This window comes from Lathyrus oleraceus, chromosome 3, assembly GCF_024323335.1.
Source record: "Lathyrus oleraceus cultivar Zhongwan6 chromosome 3, CAAS_Psat_ZW6_1.0, whole genome shotgun sequence".
Classification (NCBI taxonomy): Eukaryota; Viridiplantae; Streptophyta; class Magnoliopsida; order Fabales; family Fabaceae; genus Lathyrus; species Lathyrus oleraceus.
The window spans coordinates 27,959,582-27,975,757 of NC_066581.1; the positions used below are offsets into that span (position 1 = coordinate 27,959,582).

General features: G+C 32.4%; 1 protein-coding gene across 1 annotated transcript; it reads right to left on the minus strand.

Moving 5' to 3' along the window:
• Positions 1–748: 748 nt before the first annotated feature.
• On the minus strand, positions 749–1,235 carry LOC127128889 (zinc finger A20 and AN1 domain-containing stress-associated protein 6-like). Its single transcript, XM_051058255.1, has one exon. It carries the CDS (start codon positions 1,175–1,177, stop codon positions 749–751), a length of 429 nt encoding a protein of 142 aa, XP_050914212.1. The 5' UTR covers positions 1,178–1,235.
• Between the last annotated feature and the right edge of the window lie 14,941 nt (positions 1,236–16,176).

Below are 16,176 nucleotides of genomic sequence, written 5' to 3' on the forward strand. Positions count from 1 at the left end.
AAATGTTGGTGCAATTGTGAAAAGTTCCAAGCCTTCCGCATGCGTTGTTCACATGTCATAGCGACATGTTCAAAGGCTCGACAAGACCCTTCCAACTTACTATCTGCCACTTATAAAGTCACAAACTTATGCACTGCGTACAACAATAACTTTCCCGTGGTAACAAAGGAAGATTATTGACATGCATATTAAGGGGAGATAGTTTTACACAATAAAATTATACAAAGAAAGAAAAAGGATCGCCCTAAAATATATGTGCATTAAGCTATGTAAGAATACTTAAACCCTAAACATATACATTAATAAAGATGTATTAAAAACTAACATGACAATATCATATTATAATACAATTATTTGAAAATATACCATTCTATAATAAGATATCCGTGTAAAAAATTTATTAACAATATACACAAATTAATATCTATGATAATTTTGATATAAATATACTTGTTAAAAAAATACTATAAAAATAACCATATGTTTGTAGAAATGTTTAATGAGAAGTTTTATATATGACTTTTTATTCAGGCTATTCATTGGGTATTATAGACTACTTGTTATTCCTTCTCATGCAAAGCAAAATTATTCCGGTACCATAATCAATGAGATTATTATAAATGACAATATGTAATAGTTAAAAAACATTGAAGGATTAATAATTAAAAATATATATAAATATTCATAAAGAATCAATATATTTACAATCTTAATTATTAAAAATTAAAATTAAAATTGATATCCACATCTAAACTCGGTGTTCTAATTTATCACTCACACATAAAGGATTTTGTTTATCTAATATTTGACGACCAATCTTCTTTAAATCCACCTTGCATGCATGTTCTTCAGGATATCTATGCATTTTACAAAATACATTTCCACAACGACAATTAAATCCTAATAGTCCCACTTTTTTGTTGCAACTCTTGCACCTATTTTTCTCTGTCTTTATGTTTTGATTGTCGGTAAGAGAAGTAGCTGCCATAGCCTCACAGATACTATCAGTATTAGGGGTCATTGAAGAACAAGAAGATGTTGATTCAAAAACAAAGCTTTCATCATTTGACTTTTCAATGTTTTCTTTGAGATAATCATTGTAACACTTTGAGCAGAGATTGTTGTTTGAAGAAGAACCGTAGAAACCACAACCATTGACACAAAGCAATGGAACCATGTTTCACTTAAGAAAAATAGATGTTTGCAAATTCGGAGAAAGGGAGAGTTTTGTGGAGAAAAGATTCAAGCTTGAAAGTTTTGAATGATGGATTAGGTTGTGTTCATTTATAGGATATAATTGCTAGATGATTGTAACTAATAATACCATATTTTAGGAAACTATCTGCCAAAAAATTAGGAAAGAATTAAATAAGTGTAGATTTAATTTTTGAGAAAAATATGCAAGATCTAATATAGTCTCTCAAAAAAATAAAAATAATTTCTAGGTTTTGAAGAAAATAATCCGGACTTAGTCCCTAATTTATTTGCATTTTATTTGATTTATTAAAAAATTTAATTAAATAAGATGAAGATAAAATAGTGATTATTTAATAGTTTTATAAAAGGAAAATAAATACGGAAGGAAATAAATATTTTTTTTATTAAACGACATAAATGTCCTAAAAAAACTATGATAATGTTTTTTTTTAATAAAATATTAATTTTGGTATATCCTAATCTTATGTAAATTCTGGATAGGACTAGTTATATATTATTTTTGTTTTGTTAAATTAATGATTATTTATGATTTTAATTATTTGTTATATTAAACTCTTAAAATTAAATTTTTGATTTAGAAAATGTTAAAATCTCTTTTGAAATGATCTAAAATAACTTCATTTATAACTACCATTATTGTTACCACTTTGCAGAATATTTAGGTCCAAAACAAATTCTAAGAATTTGACATTTATAAAATTAATTTTTATATAAATAATTTAAATATATTTATTTTTTAGACTTTCTAAGATGTAAAATCATTTATTAAATTATCATAATCAATTTCTTATCAAATTTCTTTTTCAATGGATAGTAAAGTCAATCATTTAATCTTTGTTAAGGCATTGTTCATCTTAGATAGGATTTTATCAATTTTAATTTCAAAAAATACAACTAACCTTTTAATTGTTCTAGAGCAACATTATGAACAGTCACCTATATTTTCATATTTATTTTTTTGGTTTGTTTGTGGTCAAGATTTTTAACATTTTAGATTTGAGAAATAAATATGTGGATTTTGTAGAGAAGAAAGAGAAGAACTCATAGGAAGGTAGGGATGACAAGGAGTAGGGGATACTATAGTTTCCAAGCCCATACCCGCTAGCATATCAACGTTAGTACTCGTACCTAGGGATGTACATGAGTTGGATAAACTCACTAAATTCGGCCAAACTCATTCAAAATGATCCAAAAAAGAGGATTTGAATGGGTAATTCGGTTAATATGATCTTGGAAAATGAAAAATTATTCAAAATAATTGGATTTCAGGTAAACACAGATCCAACCCATAAAATCCACTCAATCCATAAAGTTTACCATTAACTATTAATTTTTTTTGTTTTTTTATGTCTCTTAATGAATTGATATATGAACTAATATTTATATTTTTATCATTGTAATTTTGTTGAAGATATTAATGTTGAAGTCAAAACTTATTTTTTGAATTATGAAGGATATTTTAACACTGTTATTGTCTCTTTTTTGTATTTTGGTGAATGATGACTTTGATTTTAATACTAGTAAGTTTTTAGTAATTTACGTAATTCTAGTTCTAGGTATTATCAGAGGTGGATCCAGATATTATATATTGATGTGGCTAAACATGAAAAAAGTATGAAGTAAATTATATTCAGAATAAGAAAAGTAGATGTTTGCAAACTTGGAGAAAGGGAGAGTTTTGTGGAGAAAATATTCAAGCTTGAATGTTTTGAACGATGGATTAGGTTGTGGTCATTTATAGGAGATATTTGCTAGACGATTATAACTAATAATACCATATTTTAGGAAACTATCTGCCAAAAAATTAGGAAAGAAATCGTTATCCTATTTTAATTTTAAATATAATCTTTACTCTCTTGAGATTGGATCAAAATAAATTTTATTTAAAATTTAATTAGGATTGAATCAAATTGAGTATTGGTTTGATCAAAATTTAAATTTAAGATATAATTCAATTATTTTATTTTAAATAAAGAATTAAAAAAGTGAAGATTTAATTTTTGAGCAAAAATATAAGATCTAATTTAGTCTCTCAAAAAATAAAAATAAAATCTAGGCTTTGAAGAAAATAATCCGGACTTTGTCCCAGTTTTACAATAAGGCTGAAAAGTAATCGGACAACCATAGTTAAACGGTGCAATTAACAAAATAAATTATTTCTGTAAATTAATAATAATTGACAAACTTTTTTTACACAAGAATGAACTTATTCTTAGAATTTAAAAACCACAACAAATGATTGATGCTATTTTTTATTAGCGAGGTCTTTACCAACCTAATGGTTGAGATGGCCCTACCACTTTGTTCACTTTATGTACAAATCAAACAATTTCAATATTTAAACCATAATAATTTTTTTGAGACATCAATATCACATGAATATGATAACTTTGAACACTTAATTTTTTTTACTAGTAAAACTACACCAGAGTGACATTGTCCTTGTTTTGATATTTCAAGATGAACACGATAATTGTGAACACTTAATCTTAAAGAAGACATGATATTCATATTTTTCATTTGCAAGCTTCTAAAACTGGCCACTTCACTGAATTATAATTTGATTGTGAAATCTTAACAAGATAATGAAAAATTGGTACTTTTGAAGAATAAGAGCCCCACGACAACTAAAATAACTCTAATGACAACAGAAGATGTCGAACAATGCGTTAAAAAGAGTGTGAGTTTTGTGGTCAAGAATTTTCAATTGATAGTAAAGTCAATTCATTTAATCTTTATTAAGACATTGTTGATCTTAGATAGGATTTTATTGATTTTAATTTCAAAAAATATAATCATACCTTTCAATTGTTCTATAGCCAAATAAATTATTTTTTTAGTTTTGTTTTAATAAATTTATCTAGAGCCATTTTTTACGATGCATTAAAGCTTCATTTTTTTTGTAATTTTGATTAATCTGATTCATATTTTCGAGTTGATTTTATATATTTTAAGATAAAAGCAAAAAATAATTTACAAAATATAAAAATTACTATAAATAAAGATTAAAGAGAAAAAAAATTAGAACACTAGAACCTGATTTTCACAAAATTAAGTGTTATATTATTACTTGTCTTTTTTCATATTCTCAGAAAAAGAAATTATTGTTCGATTCAAAACCTAACAAATTGATAACATGACAAATATTTTAAAGTTTGAAAACGAAAAGAGTTAAACCAACAAACAAATAAAAATTGACTAATTGAAAGAATGAGATTAAACACCATGCTGCAAGCAAATACACAAACTTATCAAATTGAATAATTCAAGATAAACAACACATATCTATAAATAGTGACGTAACACAAAATAGAAGTTGGATTGGAGAACAACTTAATAAAATAAATAGTTAAAGAGACTTGACAACAAAAGTATGAAATTGAGAGTAAGAGAGGAAGATGAAAAGGAAGAGAGAAAGATAATGTGTGCGCTAGCTAACATTAAAAAATGGTGGCATATGAATAACAATATTAATAAAGGATGAAATAGTAATTGCAAACAATAAGGCTGAAAAATAATAACATATAGAGTATGGTAATAGACAATGATTGATAAGCCGAGCAATTAACAAAATGAAAATTTTCCTTAAATTAATAATAATTACCAAAAAATTTTTACACAAAAATGAACTTATTCTTAGAATTTAAAAACCACATCAATTGATTGATGCTATATTTATATATTTTTTATAAGTAAATGCTATATATAAAAGTGAGGATCAACTTACTTTATAAGTAAGTTTTTGAGCTTGCTCCAAATCATAATCTTTAAATTGAATCTAATCTAATGGTTAATTAGAATTTTTATTTAATTAACCATTAGATTAAGTTTAATTTAAAGACTATAATTTAGAGTAAGTTTAAAAAACTTACTCTTAGAGTAAGTTGATCCCCCAAATATATATATATTAAGAAAATTAAAATTTTAAGACCTAACGCGAGGTCTTTACCAACCTAATTGTTGAGATGGCCCTACCACTTTTTCATTTTATGTACATATCAAACAATTCCAATATTTAAACCATAATAATTTTTTTTGAGACATCAATATCACATGAATTCACGTGAATACGATAATTCAGAACACTTAATTTTTTTACTTGTAAAACTACAACAGGAGAGATATTGTCCCTGTCTTGATATTTCAACATGAATACTATAATTATGAACACTTAATCTTAAAGAAGACATGATATTCAAATTTTTCATTTGCAAGCTTCTAAAACTGGCCACTTCACTAAACTATGATCTGATTGTGAAATTTGAGCAATATCATGAAAGATTGCTACTTTGTTTTGAATAACAAGAGCGTCATGACAACTAAAATAACTCTGATGACAATAGAAGGTCTTGAACAGTGCTGTTAAAAGAGTGTGAGTTTTGTGGTCAAGAATTTTAACATTTTAGATTTGAGAATTAAAAATGTGAATTTTGTGGAGAAGAAAGAGAGGAACTCATAGGAAGGGCGGACGTAAGGGCAAGGCAACCCAAGCTAGGGCTTTAGGACTCAAAATTTTGGGTAAAAAAATACTAGTTTTTTTAAAATTTTGTTATGAATATATAAAATGACATATTTCTTTCATAAAATTCTCAAAAAGTCTTGATTTTGGTGACTATGTGTTTGAGCTAGAAGTTAAGCATGTAGAATCCTATGCCATAAAAAAAACTCTATTGGATTTCCATCTTTGATTTTTGGTATTTTGTTCAATCAAAAGAATAATATTGTTTGTATTGAAATAAAGTAAGTGTGTCTCTTGGTTTATTAAATTTTAGTTATAAGTTATTTGCGAGGAAACATGCCTCTTACATTGTTCTTCCAAATATTCGAAAGATTGATGAGTCTAATCTAATTGTTGATGATGTATCACCCCTGTCTGGACATGTTAGAAGACGTCTCCTCAAGTTCCTTATGCAAGAAGATAAGGCTTTACCAGAAATCATAGATATGTCGAGTGCTAGAGAGGGTGTGTGGGAAAGGTTAATTCAAATGTTGAGTCCAAAGGTTACAGGTGCTTTATCTTCTCATGCTGTTGTACCATATGTTGAGAAAAATGATGTGACATTCGATATTGATTAATACATGGACAATGGTGATGATGATGAAGATATTGAGTATGATATTGTCTCTGGTGAAGACTGTGTTACCTCCTTTTAATAAGTTGTTTATGGGTTCACGATTTCTTTTCTTTTGATGTTATGCCTCTATATGGGTCGAATAGTTTTTTGTCTGTTGATGCTTTATGCCCTTATGTGGCTATTTTTGTTGTTTTTTGTATGCCTTTGTGGGCCTGACATTAGTCTCCTTCCTTTGTCCCTTTTGTGGCAAATAGGGGGGAGAAAAAATATCATTACTGTGTTATTTAGTGCTTTGTGGTTTTTTCTTTATTTTATATTATCTTTGTTGATGAAGCTAATTGCACGTTCCTCTTTATACTCTGTTGTGATTTGTGTTATCTCATCTAAAAGATATTCTATTGTGATATGATGTTGGTGCCACAATGAACCTTTTGTTGTTCTTATGTGATCCTTGAATTTGTTGTGATCTATAGATGATGAATTGGAAGAGTGTGAGTATAAGAATGTGCATAATATCTTGAATGTTATTGAAATGCTTAAAAATAGCCTAAAGGGGAGTTTGTTATTACAGTTGATTCACAACTTTTTGTAGGTAACTTGTTAAGCAATATGTTTTGATATGGTATGAGACATTGTGTCTCAGTCTATTTACTGGGCACGCGTTTTGTATTTGATTGGATTTTTCTCAACATGATTTGTTTCCTTTTTTCTTAAATCGGGAACTTAATTCAAAGTGCATTTTCATTTTGGAAAATATTTTACGCTGAATCATTTGGTGAAGTTTTTGGAATTATTATTTATTTTTAAATAAGATTTATTTAGATTTGATTCTCAAAGATTTAGAATTGATTGTGTGGAGTTTTATTTTCTTGCTCTTTTTGGAAGCCAGATACTTTTGGTCAAAAATTTATTGGGCTTATGTGCTGGATGTTTTGTATTACTATTTAAAGAGAGGTTCCCTTCTTGTGAAAACTCAGACTTACAGAATTAAGCTTGTCGTTTTTGTTAGTTTTATTGAGTCTTTTGTTTTGAGTTTGTAATACTATAGCGTAGGATTTCTTTCATAAGTTAGAAAGGTAGAGTATTTGTTTTGTAATTGTGTTTTATCACAAACATTATGTATTTGTACAAACACTAGGGAGGGTATTTGAGTGAAAGTGAAAGGTGTCTCTAATTTAGGGGGAGCTTGAATAGAATTTCACGGGCAGTATTAGGAAAAAGGCATTGGACCGAGGAGTTTGAAATAGACCTTCAACTATTATTGACTATTGATTAAGGAATTTTATTTTATTGGGTTGATGCCCTCCAAACGTAGGTGACTTTGCACCAAATTGGATTAAAAATCTCTTGTGTTGTTTATTCTATGTCTTTGTTATTTTCTATTATGTTATCACATTGTTGTGTACATTGTCTCAAAATTGTGTGTGACATCTTGCCACCATTCGAACATAATTTCAATTGACATCAGTACATGCACCTTGTTATGGTTGGGTGAGCTCCGGGTTTTTTCTATACTCTAAACAAAATGGACAATACCAAAGAAAGAGGATATGTGAATCGACCACGGGTTCTTGATGGTATGAAAAATGATTAATGGAAGGTTTGTATGTGTAGCGGGGTATTCGTTACCATTAGAGATATTGACTAAATCCAAGGTAAATCATACAAATCGAGTCGCCACCGCACTTCTATTTATCCAAAAGAATGGTTAGAAAGCGAACAAAAACCTAGAAGTTTTAACAAAAACTAGTAAAAGAGAACAGAGATCTGGGTAAGGGGGTTGGTTATGTAATGGGAAGGTGTTAGGCACCCAAAACATCCTAGGTACTCCTAGGGAGCCCTTTTCACACTTGTTGCAAGGTTGTTGTTTTTGTGAAATTTTTTGTTTGTCCAAACATGATTGAAGAGATGAGAAGAGAATATACAAGTTATTTACATTTTTGTGTTTGGATGGATGAACCCATTGCCTACGTACCTTCTTATAAAAAGATTAGGATCAAAACCTCGTAGTTCGGGGTAAAAATCTCAAAATGAGTTGGTGAATTGATTGGTCCAAAAGCCTTAAGATCTTTTGTTATAAAAGGGAGAAAACTCAACCAAACCACAAATCCACCATGTGAGGATAGCTTCAGCATTCTAGTGAGGGGTTAACCCTATAATAAGCATGGAAGACTCATTGTCCATCACTAAGGATATAGGTGAGTATTACATCTACCACCAAGATAACTCAAACCTAATAGCTAAAGGTTATGAAATTTTTTTGATTAAGAGAGTGGCCATTGAAACCACAAAAAAAGTATTTGAATGAGTGGTATTTACCAATGAAAAGTATTTACAAAGTATGGTCAAAGTTGACTTAAAAGTTCAATTCAAAATAAGTGTTATGAAAAGAAAGTTTGAAAATCAAAAGCATAAGGCTTAGGTTTCTAATGTTTAAAAGAAGTGTTAATGTTTGCACAAAGTTTTGGCTTGGGTTAGAGTGGAGAGAAGAAGAAGAAAGGCTAGGTCCTAAGTAAAACAAAAGGTGAGGGATAAAGAAACAAAACCACAATGGAGTTCCTCTCTTGAGATCATATTGATGATCCAAGTAGCTCCCATCCTTTGGAATAGGCAATCACAAAAAGCATAAGCAATCATCAAACAAGCCTCTTAAGAGATCCTCAATGTATCTTGTGTCTTTCACTTTGGATGAACATGGCAATGGTTTCTCCAATTTGATCTCTCATAGAATTCCCTAGCACAAAAGCACACACATCAAAAGTTCCATGAAGCAAATCAAGAATGGACAAGAGTGAGTTTAGAGATTTGGTCCTTCTAACCCATCTTCATCATTAAGGTCCTTTTACTCCAATTTTGCATAGGGAATGTCCTAGAATCTAAGTCCATTTCTCCATTTCTTTGCATAGGGAAAGTCCTAGAAACTAAGTCCATTTCTTTGCACTTTGGTCCACAACAATCAAAACAAAACACAAGCACAATAGTATATACACAATTATGTGCTCAAGTGAGCAAAAGGCAAATGGCATTGACATAAACATGTGCTCAAGTGAGCAAAGAGAAAATCAAATGGATAATATGTGCAAGAATAGTAAATTGCATAAAAGTAAAGAGCAAAAAGTAAAAGTTAGTTGTTAATGGTTAGTGTTAGTAGTTAGTGTGCCATAAGGCAAATTCAGCGCTATGTTAAGCAATCGTAATTGGACTTATGTAGAAGTCACAACTACCTGAGGCCGGTCAATAATAATGTAGGCAACAACACAAGTTAGAAGTCTTGATTAGTGAACCAAGTTCCAACAACTTGCCATGCCAAAAAGGAAAAGAGAATTGATCTTGTATTGGTTTAAGCCTTTTGCATGATTTAGAAAACAACCTATCCTTAATGCAAAGTCATTCACTTGATGAATTAGATTTGAATTAAGGAAGATTAAGTCTCCCTAATCAATGCTAACTTATCAACCTTCAACTCATTGATCAAAAAGAAAATAAGAAGAGGAAGAAGAAGGAGATGGATGATGGAAATAAAATGGCAAAAGTACAAATGCATTAAATGAAATAAAATGTACCAATCATCATATGTTGACCAGTAACATTGAAAGTCAAAGTCAAACAATCAAAAACAGAAGTGAGATGAAGATTGGAAGTCAAGAAATGAACAAAATATTTTTGGCATTTTTTAATATTAAAAATAAACTTGAATTAAAAATAAAAAGAAGGTCAAACTTCAAAATTACTTCAAATCAACCTTGAAAGGTCCAAGAAATTTATCCCAAGTTCAACAAGGTCAAACCAAGTTTGACAAAAAATTTCAGAATTTTTACAAGTCAGAAATAATTTTTAATCAATTAAAAATGAATAAAAATAACCTAATTGAACTAAAATCTCAAATAAATCTCAAATCAATTAAAAAATTGATGAGAATATTTTTCATAGATTCATCATCATTCAAATAGGTTAGAAAAATATTTTTGTATTTTTTGAATATCAAAAACTATTTAAAATGAATTAAAAACAACTAGAAAAAAGAAAATTCACAAAAAATATCAAATGACAAAATAAAAAAATATTAAAAATCATTTTAAGAAACTAGAAATTATTTGGAGACTAATGCAATTGGTCCCATAACTTTTGGAATAAAAATGAAAGAGTTATGAATTTTTGAAATAAATGGAAATAAAAGAAATTAAATCAGAAAAATAAAAATTCAAAAAAACCAGGAGCGTTAGATTTGAGCTCATTAATTGAGCTGGCAGATCACACGCTCCAGATGCGCGCTCCCACCATAGGCCAAAGTCAAATGCGTTGCACAATGTATTAAAACAAATCATAACAAAGAAGGGCCAGGATTAGATATGGAAATTCAATCCAACGATCCACAACACATCTGGCAATGGCACGGCCACCGGAGCCACCTTTTTCCCCGGTGAGCATGAAGATTCTGGCCAATTTTGCAGACAACCAAATCTTAACCAAAATGCACGATCTATACATCTTTGGAAAGTTGGGATGATGTACATCATCCATATGCCAGTCAATTCCACTCTTGATTTCTATATTGAGAGACATCAGAGATGGAAGTTCTGTGGTGTTCATCATGAACTTAATGGATTTCAAAAATTAAATGCATAATCATGATGCCTCTATTGAGAGGACTTCAACCAACACAAGATTCAAGCAAATATGTCACTATATTATGAGTTTCGAAGAAAAAACTAGTTGCATAACAACCTTGATTTCTGGAGGCTTGAGCTTGATTCCTTGCTTTCTTTATCAAAACAGAAGATCAATGGGGTAAAAGATGAAGGTTTAGAAGCTTTAGATCCAAGGATTCAACCAGATGTAGTTGAATTTTGGATCTGAAAAATTTAGAGAAAAATGAACTAGCTCCTTTGGTGAGAGGTTGGGTTTTGATTTCTGCAGCAATTCAGGTTGATTTCAGTGTGAATTTAGAATGGAATAGAGCTTCTATTTATAGAGGGAATGGCAAGGAGAAGGTGATGCAATCCGTGTGCATGGAATTGGATATCCATTGCATGGGCTTGCATGATCATGCACAAGGCCCAAAACCAAAGCCAAATGACATCTGAACTCATACCAAAGTGAAATGGGCGTGTAATTTGAAAGGCAAAGGCTTGTGTAATGAATTCTCACATGTTATGCATAATTGAACTAAAAACTTCTCCTCTTCGAAACTAACACTTGCCAAATCCAAACATGATCATGTGAGTAATGGTTGGAAAGGTTTTGATGTAAGGAACAATTGTTGTGTTGGGCAAAAATCCATTTGGGATGTGGAAATTGGTGAAATTTGAGTTTAAAGTGCAAGGTGCAAAACATGTCAAGGCAAAGTTTCTAAATTTGGCCAATGTTCAAGCCCTTCTGTTTTGATGATCCAAGCCTCAAATGATAAAACTTCCAACATCAAATTTGTAGATCTTTTCAAGACAATCAAAATGGACTTACATTTTGCATCATTTGGATTTTTGATGAAAGAGTTCTGGGCATTTGAAGTTGGACTTTTTTGCCTTTTAATGCATTTGGCCCAAAAGGACCTATAATGTCTTGCATTATCACATGTATTTCCTTTGATATTTTGGAATTTTGTTCAACATAACATTTGAATTAGACATCTTAAGCTTTCCAATGCATTTAATCCCACCTCAAAATCATAAAAACTAAATGAGTTGTTTCCTTGGGAAGTTGACCCAAAATTAGGGTTTCAGTCAAAATGACCTATAATGTCTTGGAGTGGATGATGACCTTCCAAGCTTCAAATAAAATTTTGATGAACATTAAAGTTGTTCATATTGTCCTTAAGAACATTTTTGCTTTGGAATCATCTCCATTTGACCAACACATAAAAAGTTAGGTCTCAGTGAATTTCAAAATAGTCAGATGATTGACTGATCAACTTCTCAAGTCCATGGCTCACATCTTGATGAATTGATGATTGAGGACACTCAAATAAGTTCAAATATGAATTAAATGATGAATTAAAGAACTTCCCTTGATTGTATTTAATCATGGGCTGAGGTTGCTTCATGAGCAAGGCATTGTGGTGCACAGATGAATTAGGGTTTCCTTGGGGCACAAACCTCAAACCCTTTGACTTGCTTTATCAAAATGATGAATTGAGATGCTAGGAAAGCATATTTGATGGATGAGAGCTTTGGGAACCATTACCATGCTTGCTACCATCTCCTCTTGACCTTATCATTGCACAAAAGATCTCCTAGAAGCTTTGGACCTTGTGATTGCTCAAACTACAAACAAAAGATTTTAGTGACATATTTTTGTGCTTTTGGTTAGTAAACAAAATAAGAAAAGCAATGATATATAATTCAAGCATGCTTGGTGATCTCAAACCACTCACAAGAGATCCCACCCAAAGGCAAAGGGAACCAAGATGCTAAAGATCCTTGAGGCAATGCAAAATGCAATGTTATGATGCCATGAGGGATCTTAGGGACAAAATTGGGGTCTTACAGATGCCCCTATTTAAGTTCATTCTAGCTGGAGAAGTGAAGGTTAAAATCTTCGTCTCGACGGGGTAGAATGGGCTTAAATAATATTAAAGAGACGAATTTTGGTCCCTAAGAGACCTCATGATGCAGATGTATGCATGCAAATAGTAAAACTCTGTGGGGATAGGCGTCCACAAAAGAAAAAGAAATCCGGAGAAACTAAAAATCCAAAGGAGTAAGACACTTACTAGGGAGACAGAGACTCTGGGGGAGCAAATGGTGAAAATGCATGAGCAGGTCACGACTTGAGACTTGCTGAGAGACACTGAGACAATCCATGAAATAAATCAATGGAAGAACTCGAGCTGACTCGAAGATGCATGTATTGGGGAATATGCCAATACAGCCAAAAATTATCCACGACGGATACTTCGGATAAAAAATCCGGACTCAGGTGGGGATGTTCACTAAGGACTCAACTGAGGAAGATCCCAACAGAAATCTCCTAGGGAAGCAACAGGATGAGGTATTACCGGTTACTGGGTAATAAGCTTAAAGAGATGTGTGATCCGCACATCGGTATAATGGTGAGAGAACAACATGCCCCAGAAGAATGAGTATCTAAGACCGGTATAAGGGTGAGAGATGTCAATCAACCAAATCATCTGAGGAAGACCTAAAAAGGTATATTTCAACTCAGGAAAATCTGACTCCACAGGGGACAAAAGGTCATAATAGGGAGCAGAAGGAAGGAACACCAGGGATGCCGGTTACTGGGCATATAATAGGTGACCAACCAAAGCGTGAATTGGGGAATATTCCCAAAACACTCATCATCTGAAAAGAGGGCAAAAAGCAAGCTCGATTATGGGATGTACATTCGATTCCAAAACAGGGATACGAATCTTACTCAATTGGGGAAGAACAAAAGGCTTTGACCAAGGAGTGCATGAGATATATTATCTATTATCGTCAAAACGTAGATAATATACTCGGATGGAAGATTATCCACAACCGGTTACTGGGTTAATAAAGGATAAATCGACCGACAAATAAAGGCATCGGGATACCGAAACTAGGTATATAATGATGACCATTCAAGGGGAGCATCAAACATTACCGGCAACCGGTACATGAAAGCTGACTTGTTGGGGATAAACTACTTAATCAGAGCAATTATCCAAGAGAGGGAGGGAATATCAACACCGAATATTGGATAATGATAACCGTCAAGGAGGGGATTACATCTATAGGATACTGGGTAGAAAACCACGGAAGAGTAACCGTCATCGATTAGGATGAACAAGGAGGTTAACTCTGCAAAGGGGAGAAAATAGGGTTTACAACTACCGGTATAAGGGTAGAAAATCACGGACTCTGCCGAGGATAAGATGAATAATTACTGATTACTGAGCAATTATTCATTTATACCACGGGGAAACATAGGAACCAGTCACAAGAGGCCAATTTAGAATCAAACCAAAGAGGCAAACTGAATCAAGACTCGTCCTAGTGAGGATATCACTCAATAGGGGAACCCATCCCAATATATTTGTTGGGAGGAAGCGAAAACAACCGCCGTCCACGAGTATATAACTCAATGGGGAGTGCGGAAGGAAAGATAAACACTTTCTGCTTAACGGGCTGATTCTATATTGAGGGATCAGGCGCCGACATCTGCTTTGGGAATGTACTACCAACTAGCAGAGAATAACAAACAAAGATATATGGCAGAGAATGCAATATGAATATCCGAATGTTTGAAAATTATATGCACACATGCGTGGTTTATGTATGATGAATGCTGACAAACAGACATTTCTAACACAAACATCTCCAGAGAATAAGCACTCAACAACCGGTACTACATCTCAAGAGAGAAAGCCAGACTCCATGGAGAGTATTCAATCTGCCGGGGATCAAAGATACCAGGAAGCAAAGACCTCTGCAGGGGATGAATCATCGGTCAATCCTGTTGGGGACAGGAGTTTATTGCACAAAATAAAATCTGTTGCATAAGCAATTCTACTGGGGAATCTATCCAAGGGATAAAGGGGTTCTGGGGATCAACCACCAAGTACCGTACCCACCAAGGAGATCACATCTGCTGAGGAGGAAAGGTTGCTACTCCGCTAAAGGGGAGAGTGGTGAATATCTCAACAAGCATTCCACTTAGTAGGATAAACCATAAAAGGCTCCGGAGGGAGAAGATACATTGAAATTCTGGTATAGTCAGAGTTCAGATGTTCTACACGAAGTCATGACATCTGATCCAACATTGTTACTAATACAGCAAGACAGTTATCACAATTAAAACTCAGTACTCATATGGACTCTGTGACAGATGTCAAGACATCTGCTAATATACCACCATGGAAAGAAGAACATCCAGTTTTGTCCATCTAGTGCAAAGACATAGTAGAGATCAAATATAACACTTATGTTTATTGACCCTGCCCAGTTATCAGCATGATGTTTCAACATTGATTTGAACATCATTTGTTCCAACATTACAGAAGGGTGAACTGTAATAGACCAACCAGTCTATCAGTGACAGCAGTCTATAATGAATGTCATAACATTCTGTTTTGCAATCAGACTGCAGGCTATGTGTCAAGTCTGTTGTTCTCTTCATAAACAGACTAGAAACAGACTGAGTTATAACAGACAAAATATAGTGTGCAGAAGGTAAAAACACCAGTAATTGTTAACCCAATTCGGTACAACATTACCTACTCTAGGGGCATACCAAGCCATGAAGAAGATCCACTATTAGCAGTATTGATTCAGAGTTAAACTCCCCCGTTTACAACTCTTCACTTAATCCCTACCCAATGCAATCTTTACCTAGGAACTCCTAGATAGAAACCTCCAGTTTCCATTCCTATCACTATAAATACTATGTAATGTTTAAGCAACTTGAACATGCTTCACAGCTTCGTTCAAGAACATAACAACTCTTGCCTACAGGCCTTGAGTTACAAATAATCTCATGCTTTCAAGCACTGAGAAACACTTGGTAACCTTCCCACAGGTTGGGAGGTTTACCTCACACATACCCCTAATTTTTACATTGTTTGAGGCTTACAAAACCTAGGTTACAATCTACTATTTATAACCTAACCACCCAACTGGATTTGGGCCTTCAGAAATCGCAGCAAATCTTTCCTTTGCTGTTACAGAGCTAGCAGAATTCTTCTACTGCAATCAAGGTCTTCAATCTTTTATTTCCTAAAAGATCTCCATATTTGGGAACTGTATATTCACCAAATATATTTACCAAATCTTCTGATTGAATCTTCAAGATCTCCACGCAGGAGTTAGGATATTCACCAGATCTCCTAATTAATCACAAACCAAACCAGAATTAACTGATTCAGTTTTATACACATTTGAGATGTCACAGTCCCGATGTCGTGACA